We start from the raw sequence: 17,202 nt of genomic DNA on the forward strand, positions 1-17,202 counted from the left end.
TATAATATAATAAATGGCTCCCTTGTGGTGGTCATAGCTTAGTGGTTTATGTAGATCTGGAGGTCATAAGTTGAAATCTCAACCAGATCCAGCTGCCACTCTGGATCAGGGTGTCTGAGGAAGGTTCCTTTCTGATCACCACCATGAAAAGTATATATGAGGTATATGAGGTACTATAATCAACCTGACAGCTCAGACCAGTCTGCTCATTCCCTTCCAACCTCTCTCACAACAAACTGATTCAAAACAGCAGAGCTTTCAAATACTCAATGTGTCTAGAGACTTGTGTGTGTGTGTGTGTGTGTGTGTGTGTGTGTGTGTGTGTGTGTGTGTGTGTGTGTGAGAAAACCCTAGGAGATCAGCAATTTTTGGCAACAAATTCAGGATGAACCACATGTGGGTCTGATGGTCAGGTGTCCACTGATTTTCAGCTACACTATATTAAAAGTTTGTAAGTATAAGTATAGTAAATGCTTTTTGAGCATCACATTCCACATTTAGTGTTAATTTGTTTGTATAATCCCTCTTTCACTAGATTTGGGATTGTGCTTGTGGACATTCATGTTCATCAGCCACAAGAGTGTAGATACTGATTTAGTGTTGTGGAGGCCTGAGGTGCAGTCCAAAGGTGTTAAGTAGAGTTCAGAGCTCTATAGCAGGCCACTCAAGATCTTCCACACCAAACCATGTAAAGCATATCTTCATGTAGCTGGCTTTATGCACAGGGGCATTGACATGCTGGAACTGGTTCGGGTTTCCAAGTTCTAGTAAACGCAAAATTTTATTATACTGCATTCAGTGACATCCGATACAACTGTGTGCCTTTAGTTTTGTGGTAACGGTTTGTAGAAGAATCACATATGGCAGGAAAGGTCAGGTGTCCCAATGTCCATATGTCCATATAGTGTTTATACAACTTTACTTGATACCAGGGTTGCCATCTCTCTGCAGAAATTAAAACGACCTAAAACAAATCTATTTGGAAAAGAAAAAAGGTTAGCTTTCTTCTGGCTGTTATTTCTTTGAGTTGGAAACAAGTTCACTTATTTCTATAACTCCTGCATCATTTAGTACAGCCATTATTTGGCCCATAATCCCCCTGCATTTGTTGATTTGCAGTATTTTAGCCACTCTGGCAACCCCAATCCTCGTTAAGGGGTAAGTGGAGCGTATCAAGCGACAGAGCCAATCAGCGAGCGCTGTCTGTTTTCCGTATCACGTGACAACGCACGTCATATGACGCAGTCGAAAAGAAAACATGGCGCTGCCCTCCAGCTGTCGTCTCTTCGTGGAGCAAGGACTTTGTATGAGACGTGCGGTGAGGCAGGCAGTGAGGACGGTCTGGGAATCAGGGTTCGGCGGGTGTAAGTCGCACCAGGTGCCCCGGCAGCTCTCATTCACCCCGGTTCCGCGCGATTTCCGGCGTCGGGGGCTGTTGAGCAGAACAGCGCCCTACTGTCATGAGGAGGGTGGAAGTGAAAACACCGGTTCCGGGGTTGCAGTGTGGAGTGCACTGGGTAAGTGTAGCATCTCAATCATTGGATCCTGGTCCTGCACCTGCACCTCCTCACACCCTGCATGTCCATATCCAGATCTATCCTGAGCCATGCGCTGTAGCTTTGCTCTATAGTGCTTCAATGTGGGTTTTAAGTTTGGATATTGGACCTCTTTGAGTATTTAAAGCCTCTGGCATGGAGAAGCTGATGTTGCATCTATGATGATCTCAAATGTTGAGCTATTTATGAGTTGCTCAGTAGCTCCTGGTTCCAGAACCTCAAATGACTGTATAAGACTATAGAAATGACATTACTCATGTTAGTTCTCTCTCTCCAGTGTTCTGTATTGTTTTAAAGACTATGATCACACTCTTGATGTCACCTAAATGAGGATGGGTTCCCCTTTTAAGTCTGGTTTCTGTTTTTTTCATCATAACATCTACGGGAGTTTTCCTTGTCACAGTCACCATGGCTGCTTATCAGGGATAAATACACATTGCATATGGACTTCTAAAGACTTTCAGTGTATCTGGGTTTTTTTTTTCCAGTTTGGAATGCTAGTCTTTTTCTCTTAGTGCTTTCACTCACAAGGAATTTCTGGAATTTCATATTCTGAGAATAGACTGAGACACCTTTTGTTTCCTGAAGACACTTTCACAATTGGAAGGCAGCTGTTGATTTGCATCAGGCTGTTGTAGTATGTAACATCAATTAAATACAACTAGACTTGCAAAGAAAACCTGCCAGAATGCTCTATGAGAATTACAGATTGTAATATTGTAATTATAGTTAAAACTATGTTCATTTTTATAGACGAAACTATCACTCTATGTAGTCAAATGTTTTTGAAAAAAGATGTTCGGTCTTTCTGCTTTGTCGGCAGCCTTCTCACTGTTTGGCAGTAAGGATGAAAGAACCGATGCCCAGAAGATGGAGGACGAGATCATTCTCCTGTTAAAGAAAGCAAAGGTAAACTGACAACACCATAATAATAATACGAGTCACACTGTAATCACAAAGTCAAGGGCTTTTAATCTGTAACCAGGACCAAACGACTAAACCACATCTGTCCAGGTGCTCAATAGCTGCGTCTTATCTTGCACTATTCTAGATTACATTATCAGACTCTGTTTAACAGTCTGCATCATGCATGGCACGTTTATCTGTCCAGTTTAATGAACAATGGATAACAACAAGGATAGAGTAAACGTGTGCATTAGTGAAATAACTCATTCAGAGATGTACTTCCTAACATGCAGTGCGTTCGAGCAGCCTGTAGGGGGAGATGAGGGCATCGTTTCAGGGATGAAGCGTAGAAATGCTGCCAAATCAAAATCAGCCAGTTATCATAGAAATCTGAAATGACCCATCAGCGATGAAACCTATATGATTATCAGGAGTAGTAGGAGGTTTGTATGATTCATTACTCGCTATTCTGTTGTGGTTTATGAAAGTAAGATCTGCTGGCCAAAATGCTGCTTAGGTGCATTATGTAAGTTTGCTTTTTTTTTTTCATTTATTACAGTGAATTAGGTTAAATCTTTTTTTTTTAAATAATATTGGGAACCACTTGATATGTCTCCAAGAAGGTATAATCGTGGTTCTATGGTTAGATTAGAGCTCAGCCACTCTCCACGTACTCTTAGAATTCTATGCCAGAACATTCCCACATCATATGCAAATAAGTATCCTCTTCTCCCTTACATTCTTCTCCCTTACCAGCATCAATTATTTACATCTATCCCCATCCTGTAGAGTCTAGATCTTCTTCTTCTTTCGGCTTCCCTGTCCTCTACATCTGCCTCTTTCACACCAACTACCTGCATGTCTTCCTCACCATATCCATAAACCTCCTCCTTCCTGGTGGCTCCATCCTCAGCATTCTCCTACTGATATACCCCATGTCCCTCCTCTGCACATGTCCAAACCATCTCAATCTCACCTTCCTCACCTTGTCTCCAAAACGTCCTACATGCGCTGTCCCTCTTATAAACTCATTTCTAATCCTGTCCATCGTCGTCACTCCCAACGAAAACCTCAACATCTTCAGCTCTGCTACCTTCAGCTCCACCTCCTGTCTTTTAGTCAATGCCACTGTCTCTAAACCATACAACATCACAGGTCTCACCACCGTCCTATAAACTTTCCCTTTCACTCTTGCAGATATTCTTCTATCAAAGATCACTCCTGTAGAGTCTAGGTGGTGCATAATAATATCTATGTACTATTTAGTAATGAATGAATCTCCCCTAGCTTCTTCTAACATTCTTACCCACGTTAGATAGTATATCCAGCCAGTCATGAATATTAATCCCCAAATCCTTCTGCCATATTGTTTTCACCAAGCATTCATTTGTAACATACAGAGGCAGTCTGAGCTTAATGTGGTAACTTAAGATAAACATGCACGGGGTCATCACTTGAATTTGCATTTGAAAATCATGAATTTGTTCTTGACACAGTGATCTGCAGATACAACATTTTCTTGGCCCAATATTATACGTTTTCACCAACTGAGAATATGACAAAAATATTTCATTCTCATATAAGGCACTAATTACAGTTACCCCTTTAAGGCCATTGCCATTGTTTCTGAAATACCCCCATTTTTACCTATGCAATATTGGGGTTTTTCCATAGTGATAAACTTTACTCCAGACATGTCTTGAGTGCATTATCACTGGATTTGAGTCCCATTTAGCTCCAGTGCTTTGCGAAAGGATTCCAATGGGATGAAATAGTGAGACCAGTTTCTGTTCTATTTTGATCCAGTCTAACTAAACATCAGTCTAACCCACAATAATTCGCCAGATGTCACACAAATGAGGATGGGTTCCCTTTTTGAGTCTGGTTCCTCTCAAGGTTTCTTCCTCATAACATTTAAGGGAGTTTTTTTCCCTGCCACAGTCGCCACGGCTGCTCATCAGGGATAAACACACACCATTCACCTTAACTGTTGATTTCTGTAAAGCTGCTTTGAGACAATGTCTGTTATAAAAAGCGCTATAGAAATAAACTTGACTTGACGACTTGATATCTAGAAGAGTCTGGGATGCTTACAGGTATCATCATTGATATATGCTTCACAGCTTTAGATGATCACATTTGTCCACAAAGATTGGGTCATAATTCAACACCATTACATCATCCAAATTTTGACTTGGCTTAACCCCAAGATACTTCATACCTTCTGGAATCCATTTGAAGCCAAATTGAGTCACTATATGGAAATGAAAAGTTCTAGACACTGGAATAGCCTCAGATTTCTCCCAATGAATGTTGTATCCTGACACATTAGAATATAACTGAATAATTCTCATTAATGGAGGTAAAGTTTTAAGAGGGTCATGAGATAAAAAAAAAAAAAAATAGTCTGCGTTTAGCATTAACTTGTGTTCCATCCCCTCCTCCACAAGTTAATTCATGTCAATCATGCGATTAATCACGATTCAATATTTGAATCAATTGATAGCACACACACACACACACACACACACACACACACCCCCCTCAAGTATGATGCTACATTTGTAGATATGGTGGCTTTCAGCAGCTGCTATTGCCCTGTGTATTTGTGTTTTCTATGTTAAAAATAATGCGTTTGTCTCTCAATGTTTGGTGCTTAATTTCAAGATGCCGAACATTTCAAGGGCTTCGTTGACTCACTTAGCTGAAGTGTCTCCACATGGGTTTGGGTTCATCATTTAAGTAAAAACCACCCAATAGAATATTTGTAAAATTTGTATTATTTTATTATTATTTTAACAGTACAACATGATGCTCGGGGAGCTGAATGCAGCGAACGGCTTCTTACATAAAGCAATTCGACTCGCCCATCAGAGTCACAACAACGACGCCATCATCTACACCTACAGCCTGGTAACACACATTACCTTACATTATGGAATTCGTCTAACGTGTAGTCAGAATGTACCAGGATTCACTGCCCTGCTTCACTGACAAACTGAGGAAGGCGTTCCTTCTCAATGCCGGGCGGCTTTTAATTCTACTTGAAGAGGGGGGTCTATAGTGCTGACTTTTCTCACTGTTTCCTCACTCCAAAACGCTTTGAGTTTTTGCACAGACACTTACCGTTAAATTTTTAGTATTTTGTAGTTTTTATCGCATGCATTATTGCCTATGTTTGTAGATATTGCTGGAAGCTGTAAATTTTCCATTGGGATGAATAAAGTCTGTCTGTCTGTCTGTCTGTCTGTCTGTCTGTCTGTCTGTCTATCTATCTATCTATCTATCTATCTATCTATCTATCTATCTATCTATCTATCTATCTATCTATCTATCTATCTATCTATCTATCTATCTATCTATCTATCATCTCAACAGATGGCTAACTTGGCGTTTGTCCAAGGTGAGCTGGACAATGTGAGTAAAAGTGACTTTTCCTTCTCTACATACTGTAAACCTTTTGTCCTCCTGTGAGGAGTAGGTGTGTAACCCCTGTTCTCTTGTTGTCCTGTGTAGGCTGAGAAACTATTCAAAGCTGCGATGAGTTTCATGCTGTCTGGAGGAACACCACAGGTCAGACTCTGCTTTCTTAAAATGTATTTGTTTGATTAATTCCTGTGGCTATTCATTTTCTTTTTTTAGGATGTTTATGCAAGTTTTCATTGAACTGATTAAACTTCTTTTGGCTTTCCCTATTAAGTGATTAAGTGAGTCCTTAATCTTTGTCATCTACGTGTATATAAATGTATATGGCTTTGTTTTAAACAGGATGACAATGCAGTCATTGAAATGTCCCTGAAGTTGGCCAGCATCTACGCCACTCAAAACAAGTGAGAGTTTATATTGTGCAGTCTGATCTATTGTTTTTAATGTTTAAAAAGCTAGCGCATCTATTCCATGTACCACAAATATAGATTTCAAACACACATATACACGTGTGTATACGTGTGGCAGGGAACTAAATGATACATGCCCTGGTGCTGGGTCGTGGCCTGGTGGGTTTGCACCCCTTTTCAAATTCGTTCATTATGTTGTGAATTATGGATTTATTATTATTTTTTTTTACAGTGGTCAAATTGAAAGAGGTTACTTTTGTATTTTAATCAGTCATTTGCTGTTAGTATGAGTGGAATACAGTAGTTAATGGCATGCTGTTATGTAAGGGGATGATAAAGGGATAATGTTTGGAGTGGTAATCTATCGCATCACCATGTCAATTTCCTGTAACAGAACATATGTAGTGTGTTGTGTAACATTTAGCTTCACTGGTGTTTTTTCACAGGAATGAATTGGCGGAGCATGGCTTCCAGTTTTGCACCGAGTCACTGGAGGCTAAGCTTGAAAAGCAGAAGGATCTACCACCAGATGCTATATCAGGTATCGCATGCTTTATTACAGGACTGGGGGAAAAAAAAAAAATCTTCACTATGTGAATAATGTCAAATTATGAAATGAGATTTTTCTATGTGATAAGTGGTGTACAGTAACGAAGTAAATGCAATTTATTACTGTACTTAAGTTGTTTCTTCGCGTACTTTGACTTTAACTTCACTACATTTCAAAGTCAAATATCGTACTTTTTACTCTACATTTTGCAAAATCAGTCGTTTCTTTTTATTTACGGGTGAATTAAAACATGATCAGTGCAGGGCGCTCGTTTGCACGGTTGCGTCCATTATTATGTCATGTCACGGGGCAATGAACGTGGTCGAGACTCGGAACGTTCACCCACCGCTCGGAGAAGTTCCCTTACTCATCCACTCAGAAAGGTTGGGTGACGTCATGTCAGCTTTCAGGGTTTCCGCTGGGAGAACTGACAAGACCTGTAATGATGTCAGGTCAGTAAGGAGAACTGAATCCAATTTGATATTATGGACGACAAAAAAGGTCTTAAACCCTCAGGAGCCCAATTCAGAAAAAAAGAGGAACTAAATAGGGGGCGAAGCGTGCAAAAGATAAAGGTGTGTATGCAGCTCTATCACTGATCTTGTTATAAGGAAAGTAAAAGCTAATGCATTTAATGGAATAGGCTGATATCACTTAGGTTATGATATGTATCCTGCTGTGCTGCATAACATTATAATTGTTTTTTGCTTATTGTTCCAAACATCAAATGGAAAACCCATGCCATCCTGCCCTGCTTTTATTAGAGGGAATTTTCTCCTGGCAACTCGTCTAAACAACTCGTACATGTTCAGTGTTTTTGTAATTGTACTGTCACAAACTTTCACATTTAACATGTTAAACGAGGTCTGTAGATTGTGAGATTGAATTCTTGGGTCTGACCTTTGGGGTGAATTTCCTCCCAATCCCAGAAAGACTGGCAACTGCCTTACATGCATTTCACTTGGAAATAATGTTCTTCACTGTAGAAAGATTTAAATTGTACATTTTTTGGAAACGGCCTTATAACCCTTCCCAGCAATAATTGAGTCTCTAAGATCAATGCTGATGTATTTCCTCTTTAGCATTTTGTTAACACACCTAAATCAACACACACACACACATTTGGATTCTCAGTTTTGTCTTTATTTGTGTAAATAATAAATAATGACAGATGAACAAACAAACTGTATAATATGGCAAGTGGTGTTGTTCATCTGCGGTTGTAGTGACTTCATTTTAAGACCTGGTAAGGTTTTAACACCCTGATATGTATTTCTAATAATATAGGTAGAGGTAATTTTAGAGGTTTTTTGTTTCATTATACATAATCACAATATCGGGTGTTGTCTTGTTAATGTCTATACAAAGTAACTGCATGCTTTCATTTCTGGTATGCATGACTTGCATACTTGCATACTGTTTTCTGGTCAGTGTCTGATTTCTTTCTACCTAAATTACTTCCAAATGGCAGAAGTAAAGCGTTAGGTACAGGTTCCTCGTCTGGGTTGGATTGTTGTGGGGAGTTTCTGTCTTAGTCATGCGCCTTTTATGCTTGTGTCGGTTTTGTTACGGTTTTTCTCAGTTGCTTCCGAGCATTTTTTGAATGATCCTTGATATTTGCAAACCTATAAGTGCATTTCTGAAAACAATTTCTTAAAAACACCACAACATTATAGAGTTTTTGCAAAAGCCTGTACTTTTCTCAAAATCCTTAGTTCATCTCTCGAAAGTCCTTTGTCATTGTTCACAAACGAGCTCGTCAAAATGTTTAGTCGTGGTGTCGGTATGAACGCACACGATTTCAGTATTTCCTGAGGTAAACTACGGTTTATATTACAATGATTGAAAATGCAAAAGGCTGAATTTCTTCTGTATGGTGTATATATGAATTTCAACAGCCCAAATTGACACATTACTGTACATGAGATAATGATTGCCAGACACTTTTCACACATGATTCACACTTTTACTGTACTGTACTAGTGTTTTGTTTGTTCATCCGTTTTCAGAAATTGTAATTCTGTGTTTTGCTCCGTCGCCAATCGAAACTTCAGGAGATTCTAGAGTACTGGTTGATCATCGGTCGAGCTCGATGCCGTAGACTCGCCTCCATTAGTGATGTTCAAGATTCATCTGCACAATCCATCAATTCAAGACACATTTACAATAAACAAGTTTGAGAAATTTAAGCTCGAAAGATTTGTGACGACTGGTTTGGAAAACCGATTCCGAGGTGTTTCGGGGGGGTTGAGACTATTCAGGGGGGGACAAACATGAAATAATGTAGGAAACAGACAATTGTACACAATCAATTAAACGAATATTCAAAGAAGATTTGCTTATACGATGTGCATGACTTGGAGGTTGAAGTTGATTTCTGATCTGAGAAATTCTCTTAAGCAACTGAGGGAAAACTGTAAGGCGCTCCATTGCTGGCGATGTTCATACTTAAATTAGTGACGTTAACAAGCTGCAAAGAGTGGCTTCTATTACCTTGATATTGTAGACCATATAGGAAGAAGTCTATTCTTCAATATGTATCCTTCTGGTACATAAAGTCTCCTCTTTTGTAGATTTATATAATCCGGGAGGCAAGTCAATTGGGGTTTTGTCATTTCTGCCATTTATATTACCGCTGCGGTCCGGGTTCGATCCCCGGTCAGGGAACCAACCCCAGCCACTCTTAGTGCCGGTCCCAAGCCCGGATAAATTGGGAAGGTTGCGTTAGGAAGGGCATCCAGCGTAAAAACATGTGCCAAATCAAACATGCGGATGATCCGCTGTGGCAACCCCTTATGGGAGAAGCCGAAAGAAAGTTTATATACATTAAAATGAAAAAGGATACAGAACCAACACAACTAACTAGGACACTGCATAAAGTGCGCATGTGCAAACACTGAGACAGTAAAACAGTGCCGCATGAACGAGTACTTTAAATGTGTGCTAGTGCAAATACATTGGCTTAATAATAACAATAATAATAATATACGTTACTTTTAAGCATTTCTAGTATAACTAGTTATTTGTGATAAAGGTATTTATTTGATTTCGTGTGTTAGTCTACGGCCTTTGTATTGAGGAGTCTGATGGCTTGTGGAAATAATCTGTTAACCAGTATGGATGTGAGGGCGTGAAAGCTTCGGTACCTTTTTTCCAGACAGCACCGGGGTGACGAGTGTGTGAGCGGGGTGACGAGTGTGTGATCAGCCAGAATAACGTGACATTTTGTGTAATGCCCCCACTAGTCTAAAGGGCTTCACCAGTGTTACCGAATGGAAATACACTTTACTTGCCGCATGATTCACGGTTGTCAACGTCAACGATGACTGATCTGGTTATTTGAGGTGAAACTGCTGTGGTAAAGATGTGAGAATACTACAGGAAGGTGACAACATTTTGGTTAAACAGGTGTTTTAGAAACGGTTGTCACAGTTTGGTCTGATCTGCTGTTCTTCACACGTCCTTCTGGCTCCAGAGGGTGCAAAAAAAAAAAAAAAAAAAAGTTGCTGAAATCAAATGTAGCCCATCAGCTACTGTATGTGTGATGTGCTGCTTCGGAGAGATCTTGGTTCATGTAGGTAGTAAATAATGGAGATGAACTGCTTCCAGTTGAGTGTAAACTCATGTCTGTTGCATCACAGACTCGCATAAAGCCAACGATACAGAGCAAGCACTTTAGTAAAAGAATGTGTTGTAGGCAAACACCTAATTGTAGCTGCTTTAGTGTAAAACAAAGATGAAAAATAAATCTCCAGAACATTCCAATAGTATGAGAATCATTCCTTCATTGTTGTATGCAAAATGGTTGCTTCGTTTCCTTCCTTGAACTTATCTGTATGTCTTTCAGTAATACACCTGGTGCATTTGGATATGTGATCGCTTAGTTGCCGTGAATAAATATCTGAAATTCTCCTCACATGGCATTTTGTCTTTGGTCCTAGCAGAGGAGGAAAGGAAGGACACGCGGCTGCTGCTTGGCCTTAGCCTAGATGCCCGAGCTCGATATCTGGCATCGTCCCGGCGCCTGATAGGAGCATGCAGGGATTACCGCCAAGCGCTGCAGATCTGCCAGGAGGAGCAAGGAGAAGCCCATCCTCAGGTACAATTAGTTATCTTGCCCTTTACAGCAACTTAAAGCACAGGTCAAAGCAAGCATGACGGCAAATTATCTGCCAGTCCGTGACCAGGTTTAGTCAAATACACATTTTCAGTTTCAGTTTTAATGAATCTGGAGCTCATTTTATCCACCTCAGCCAATGTCATCTGGTCACGTCTTCTACCATGTTGCTCGAATTGTATTAGCAGGGTTGAGTTCCTTGCTACAGTATCCTGACTGGTTCTGTAGTTCATTTACAGCAATTACATGGGCTGGAGTTACCACCAGTGTTATTGTGGAGATTTTATGATTTTACATGTATTTATCTAGGCCTCCTAATGCTTGATTAATTTATTTTTATTATTATGCACCATACAGACAAATGAGTATTACTTTTCAGGAGATATATAACCTATCAAAAGAGCATTTGCTTACTTATGCATTTAGATTTACGACATTTGTCAGACGCCCTTATCCAGAGCGACTTACAATTATCACATTTATACAGCTTAGCAGATATGGGGTTAAGGGCCTTGCTCAGGGGCCCAGAAGTTGCAACTTGGTGTGGCTGGAATTTGAACTCTCAACCTTCGAATGCCTTAATCACTCCCTGCATATGGTTGGTGGGTGACGCTAACAAATAATTCGGCTTTGTTAATAACTAGAAGTCGACTGATAGTAAATTTTACCGATAGCTGGTTTGGATCGAACTTGCCGATAACCGATTAATCAATCGCTAGTTTTTAAAATGGATACTGGATAAAAAAATTAAAAATTAAAAAAACAAACATACCACTCCATGGAAAATAGTGCTGGACTTTATTACAAAACCAAAAATACTAAATCAAAAAAATTTGTGAATCTATTCATTAATAAATATTATTAATAAATATTTTGCTCTCTGTGCAGCACTAGTCTCACATGTAAAAACAAATGGCACGTAGCAGCAGTGATTCGCCTCTAGAGGTCGCTCTCGTGATGACAGCAGACTGGAAGCCGGAAAAACTATTGGTTTTAGATTTCTGCCGATAGTTCCATCAATCAACTCTCAGTGCCTCAAACTATTAATAACTAAGGGAATTTTTTTTTTGTTTGAAAGCCAACCTTTATCAAATACGGATATGATATGAGTAAAATATATTTTTTAAATACAATAAAAAAAAAATGCCATTGTTCAGACGGCTGTGGGGGCGAACTCCTGATCCCAGTGCTGTTATGATTCACTTCACTTTCTTTTACTTGCCCATTTCTAAGCAAACACACATGAGCATATAGGCACAAAAGAGTCTGAACATAAGCTCTGTTTTGGTTCTTGGTCAAAAATGTTCTTCCTTCGTACGTATATCTTTCTCTTGGAGTTTTTTCTGTTTCCTTTTGTTTCCAAAAACATGCCGGTAGATGGATTGGTGACTCCGATTTGCCTGTAGGTATGAATAAATTGGTTAATAAAACTAATCATTTAACAAAGCACACGAAAGGATTGTCGTGTTTCATTAGCTGCATATTTTCGAAATATGCCACCACACTAGACTTTCGAACTGTACTAAAAGCTATGATGTTTGAGATCAGAACTTGCAGTAAAAGACCCAGATATTTTTGCATCTTTTTAAAGCTATTATTTTGTATAAATAAAAACAAGGTCAAAGATTTGATCAACATCTGGAACAGAAGTTTGCTTTAGTCTTAAAGGAACAGTCAGGCTTAGTGGCAAAACCTTGCTTTCATTATAATAATAGCTGAGAAACACTGCAAATACGATTAAGAACTACTCAGAGTAGAAGTCTGACAGGCCATTTACAGTATTAAATCCAACCCCTACCTGTACTTAACCAAAGCTGTGTGGGAAAAGCAGCCAAATGTTTCATTGACCATAGGTCAATTTACCTCAGCACAGTCTCAGGTAGGCTTCACACTGTATATACATTAAATATAGAAGAGATTTGCATTATAATTATTCATAGTAATAACCATTTTCATAACAGTCATTTATCTTTCTAAATAATAATCCACCGCCATTATTTATGTCATCTAAGGGCCTCATTCATCAAACTTGGAACAAGATGTGTGTAAATATTTGTCAAACCGAACTACATATTTACGCTGGATTTACAAAAGCTTAGTCAACGCTGAGCTTCTTTATTTTTGTGTGGTAATAAATACGTCATCAAATAAATGAATGGAAAGCACAAGGTGGCTACTAAAGGGACAAAAAATAATGAACCTGATGCAGAAAGAATTTTTTTGATCATGTTTACAAGAATAATAATAAAAAATGTCCAATTAAAAAGGTGTGCAATTAAATAGGGTTGTTATTAATCAACAGGTTTTTTTTTTTTTGCTACCTGGGGACTCAAGGCAGCTTTCATCCTTAAAATATCCGATGCCTCCTGAGGGCATCATGCACCAACTCTTCCAGTAATATTCATTTTGCCACTCGGACCACCTCAGCTTCAGGCTTACCGTCCTCACAGACCAAATATTCTCCTATAAACCAGTTATATTTTATCCTCAATAAACGACCAGCCTCATTTTTATTTATTTAAAAATCTTTTGAATTTGTGTACAATTTTTTTAATGGTATTTTGGTCTGTATCTTCTGTATTGTAGTTGATTATTAGTTCATTTGAACTTCTTCAGTCATCTGTATATAAAATTGCAGGAATTTATCTACAAATTTTACGATTTAAAGCATTGCATAAGTTACTGTGTAAATGTGCACACACTGCGTCACAAGAGTAGGATTCTAAAGGTTTTCCTTTTCCTGATTTGACAACAAATTTTCATAAATACCTAAAAGGTTTTGTGTGTAAACATTCATGAATGGTACGCACATACGTTTGATCTGATCCAGTCTGATAAATGAGGCTCACAATGACCATGCCTGAGACAAAATTGTTAATTAACAACTATAATGCAGAACTGAGTTAGGTTCGTGCTGTCATTTTTCTTTCGTATTAATTTTGTAAATCACTTCTAATGCTTTGGCCTGAAATGTTTTTCTTGGTTAACCTTATCCTAATGTAGGTTTGGGTTAGTTTTCTTCATTTCAACAGCAAAGTGTGTGTAAGATACCATAGAATTGCTTTATGGTCAATATGACGTTGCCTCAGAGATGGCAAAAGTACAAAAATCCTTTACTCAAGTAAAAGTACAGATGCTCGTGTTTTAAAAGACTCTGGTAAAAGTTAAAGTATTGACTACACTTTTTCACTCAAGCTAAAGAAATATGGTAATGTACTTGAGTAAAAAGGTGCCATTACTACTACCCGATTGTGTCACACTGGTAACTGAACCTCACATCATATTAATATATTGATATAAAATAACTTAAAGTGTTGTTACCATCATATAGAACACAAGCAGAGAAAAGATGATGATGATCAGGTGATCAGGAATGTCTCTGTTCTCGGTCATGTTCACATCGTTGACTCATCCATGTTAACCTCATACTTCTCGTTGCCTTCTGCCTTCTGCGGTTAGCTTTGTAAACTAGCCTACGTCTGAGGTGTGTGAGAACCAGGAAATGATACACCAGTGGTGGATCAAAAAAGCAGCGCAATTTCAAGAAATAGGTTGATGAGCTGAAAACTGCACGCCATGAAAAGAAAAAATGTTAATCATGTCACCGAATAGATTTAAACTAAAATAACGAGTCTGGTTTGTAAAAAGTAGGAAGAACAGATATTTGTGTAAAAAATACCATAGTAAAGTACTGATACCAGTAAAAATCTACTTAAGTACAATAAGAAAGTATGTGTACTTTATTACATCCCACCTCTGACTGTCACCTCAATGTGTCTCTGGTACAGACGTTGGTCTTGATGAGTGATTTGGCCACAATGTTGGACCTACAAGGGAAGCACGATGAAGCTCTGGCTCAGGTCAGGAAGGCTGTAGAACTGGGCCAGGCATTTGGCAACCCTGAGCAACATGTGCTGCTGGGAAACATGGCAGGCATTTTAATGCACAAAGGTAAGATGATTTCTCTTTTAGATACATAATCAAAGATCCTATTGAAGTTGTTTATTACAGTGTAGCACAGGTGAAATAAGTGAAGTACTTTGGGTTCATTAAACACAAATATAACCATGACAAGTCCTGTACAAATGTTTTGTGCCGTACTTCTGGCTTTTAGTTTTCACTTCAAATGCAAATTCAGTATCAACCAAATGCTCGGGTGACGCTATTGTTTAAATGGTAGTCGTGATCACTTGTATACCTTTGCTCAGAGAGGGTCCTTGACACCCTTCTGCTGCCTCCGTGCTCAAATTGATTAAAGACTATTCATTTGGTATTCTACACATGCTTCTTAAATGAAACATCAAGTCCAAATGAAAGGAAAACAACTTTAAAACCACAACCCATCAAATGCTTTTTGAGGCCAAATATTTTCTTTATTAATGCATGGCACCAATTATTTTTTGGGGGTTTTTTTTGTTTCAAAATTGGAAGGACTTTTTGTCATATTTGTCTACCGGTAGTCCTCTACTTACGATGGCGAACCATTACGACGACTCCATTGTAAGCCAAAAATATCACATCGAAGACGGTGCTATGACTGTAACAGACTTTCCTGCTTCATGCCGATTTCTAATTACGCTGCTGCCTGTACCTGTGAAATGTTAAATATTTTTACGATCGAAAAACCGTAAGTCGAACCATCGTAACTCGGGACCATCTGTACTTATGTGAATGTGATATTTCAGGGTCTTTCCTTTCTTTCTTTCGGAGAGTGGACGTGTACTGGTTAAGGTGCTGGGTTACTGAACGGAAGGTCGGGGGGGGGGGGGGGGGGGATTTCACCGTGCTGTAACGTATACGTGACAAATAAAGGATATTCAATCTTTATTTTTCTCTCTCTATCTCTCCCCCATGTTATCACATTTGGTTTTTGCTTTGTCATTGTATGAACTTTTGCATAATGTGGAAATCATTTTTGATTGGAAGCTACAAACGGTACAACTTTTAAATGTAGTCTTTATGTATACCGGTTATTACAATGAACAAAAACGACTGTAACAGTTAATAAAGTGTATGTAGCTACATAGACGACATTACATTTGTTCAAATTCTGTTTATGCATGAACGCTAAGAGTGGATGGAAATAATTGGCTGAAATAGTGGTTTATGTAGATTATAAACCGTAGCTTTTATAGCACTGGTTTAGCCGAGTTTGTATAAATAGATAATTTCTAAAACCTTATAATAAGATGTCGTGTCGTGTCCTCTCAGGTGAGTTCGAGGAATCTGCAAAGCTCTTCAAGGAGGCTTTGGCCCTGGCGCAGGCGGTCGGAGATGCGGAGGCTGTCGAGCAGTGTGAGGAAGGATTGAAGGAGCTGAGCAGGAGGAGAGGGGAAAAAACACACACTACGGACAGGGAGTCATCAGTCAAGCAGTGACTACACAATAAACACTCCAACTGTGGAAGTATAAACTCCTTAAAAGGAAGCGCATTCGTGTGATCCTTCATCATCGTCGTCGTAATCATGGCGATCGCGTCAAAGCACATACTGTAGTGAATTTTCCACTGGGTTCTTATTGGTGATGAGTTCAAGCTCCGTGGTGTTAATTTAAGAATGAAGCTGTTTGTTTGTTTGCAGTTCCTCTGGAAAATTTCATACAGGAGAGACAGTGACTCAGGAAGTGCTGATTAAGAGGATGTAAGAATGTCACATCTGGAAAAATGATGGGTGATTTTATTTATTGTCTTGTACAGCGTGTCTTTTCGTCTTGTGCATTATTTAGTAAACGTGTATTTTACCGGCTAAAGACCTGGACATCTTCCGAACATTAAAATCCAATCTGACTCTGTGGCCTTTTTTTTTTTTTTTTTTTTGCAACAGTTAACTATTGGTTTCTTCTTTTACCCTTTAACCACAGTTTACTTTCACTCATTCTGCAAAGATAAAACATTTAAGCTCAAACCCACGGCTGGATGATGGGCCTCGTTTGACCCGATTGACTGTCACTGTGTTGTAGTAAGAAAGTTAAATGTTTAACTCGCACTTTTCTCAAATAACGGAACAGCTCAATGCTTTGTGTGGCTTTTTGGGGTCAAATAGAAATCTTTCACTGTCGTGGTCATAATTCTTCTTCTTCTTTTTATTATTATTATTATTATTGCGACTTGATAATTTAAACCGAATCTCCAGCAGAAACGCGTTACATGTTCCTGATGTGTGTAGTCATTCTCCCTTATTATTTTTGTTTGGTGGCGTATATTTGCCTGCCATTACAATCTAGCGTTGTTAGTGTAGC

The 17,202-nt window shown here is 38.9% G+C and overlaps 1 protein-coding gene across 2 annotated transcripts; it reads left to right on the plus strand.

Moving 5' to 3' along the window:
- Positions 1-1,202: 1,202 nt before the first annotated feature.
- ttc19 (tetratricopeptide repeat domain 19) lies at positions 1,203-16,755 on the plus strand. 2 transcript variants are annotated; one of them, XM_083541805.1, is made up of 10 exons: positions 1,203-1,517; positions 2,380-2,465; positions 5,265-5,375; positions 5,841-5,879; positions 5,979-6,035; positions 6,231-6,292; positions 6,745-6,839; positions 10,790-10,947; positions 14,754-14,916; positions 16,177-16,755. In XM_083541805.1, exons 1-10 carry the CDS (start codon positions 1,259-1,261, stop codon positions 16,341-16,343), a joined length of 1,197 nt encoding a protein of 398 aa, XP_083397931.1. In that variant the 5' UTR covers positions 1,203-1,258; the 3' UTR covers positions 16,344-16,755. The 2 variants fall into 2 exon arrangements, with proteins under 2 accessions (XP_083397931.1, XP_083397932.1); XM_083541806.1 differs by having other exon boundaries at positions 1,204-1,517; positions 10,793-10,947.
- Positions 16,756-17,202: the final 447 nt, after the last annotated feature.

Source organism: Silurus aristotelis (assembly GCF_946808225.1).
Source record: "Silurus aristotelis genome assembly, chromosome: 5".
In the NCBI taxonomy this organism is placed as follows: domain Eukaryota; kingdom Metazoa; phylum Chordata; class Actinopteri; order Siluriformes; family Siluridae; genus Silurus; species Silurus aristotelis.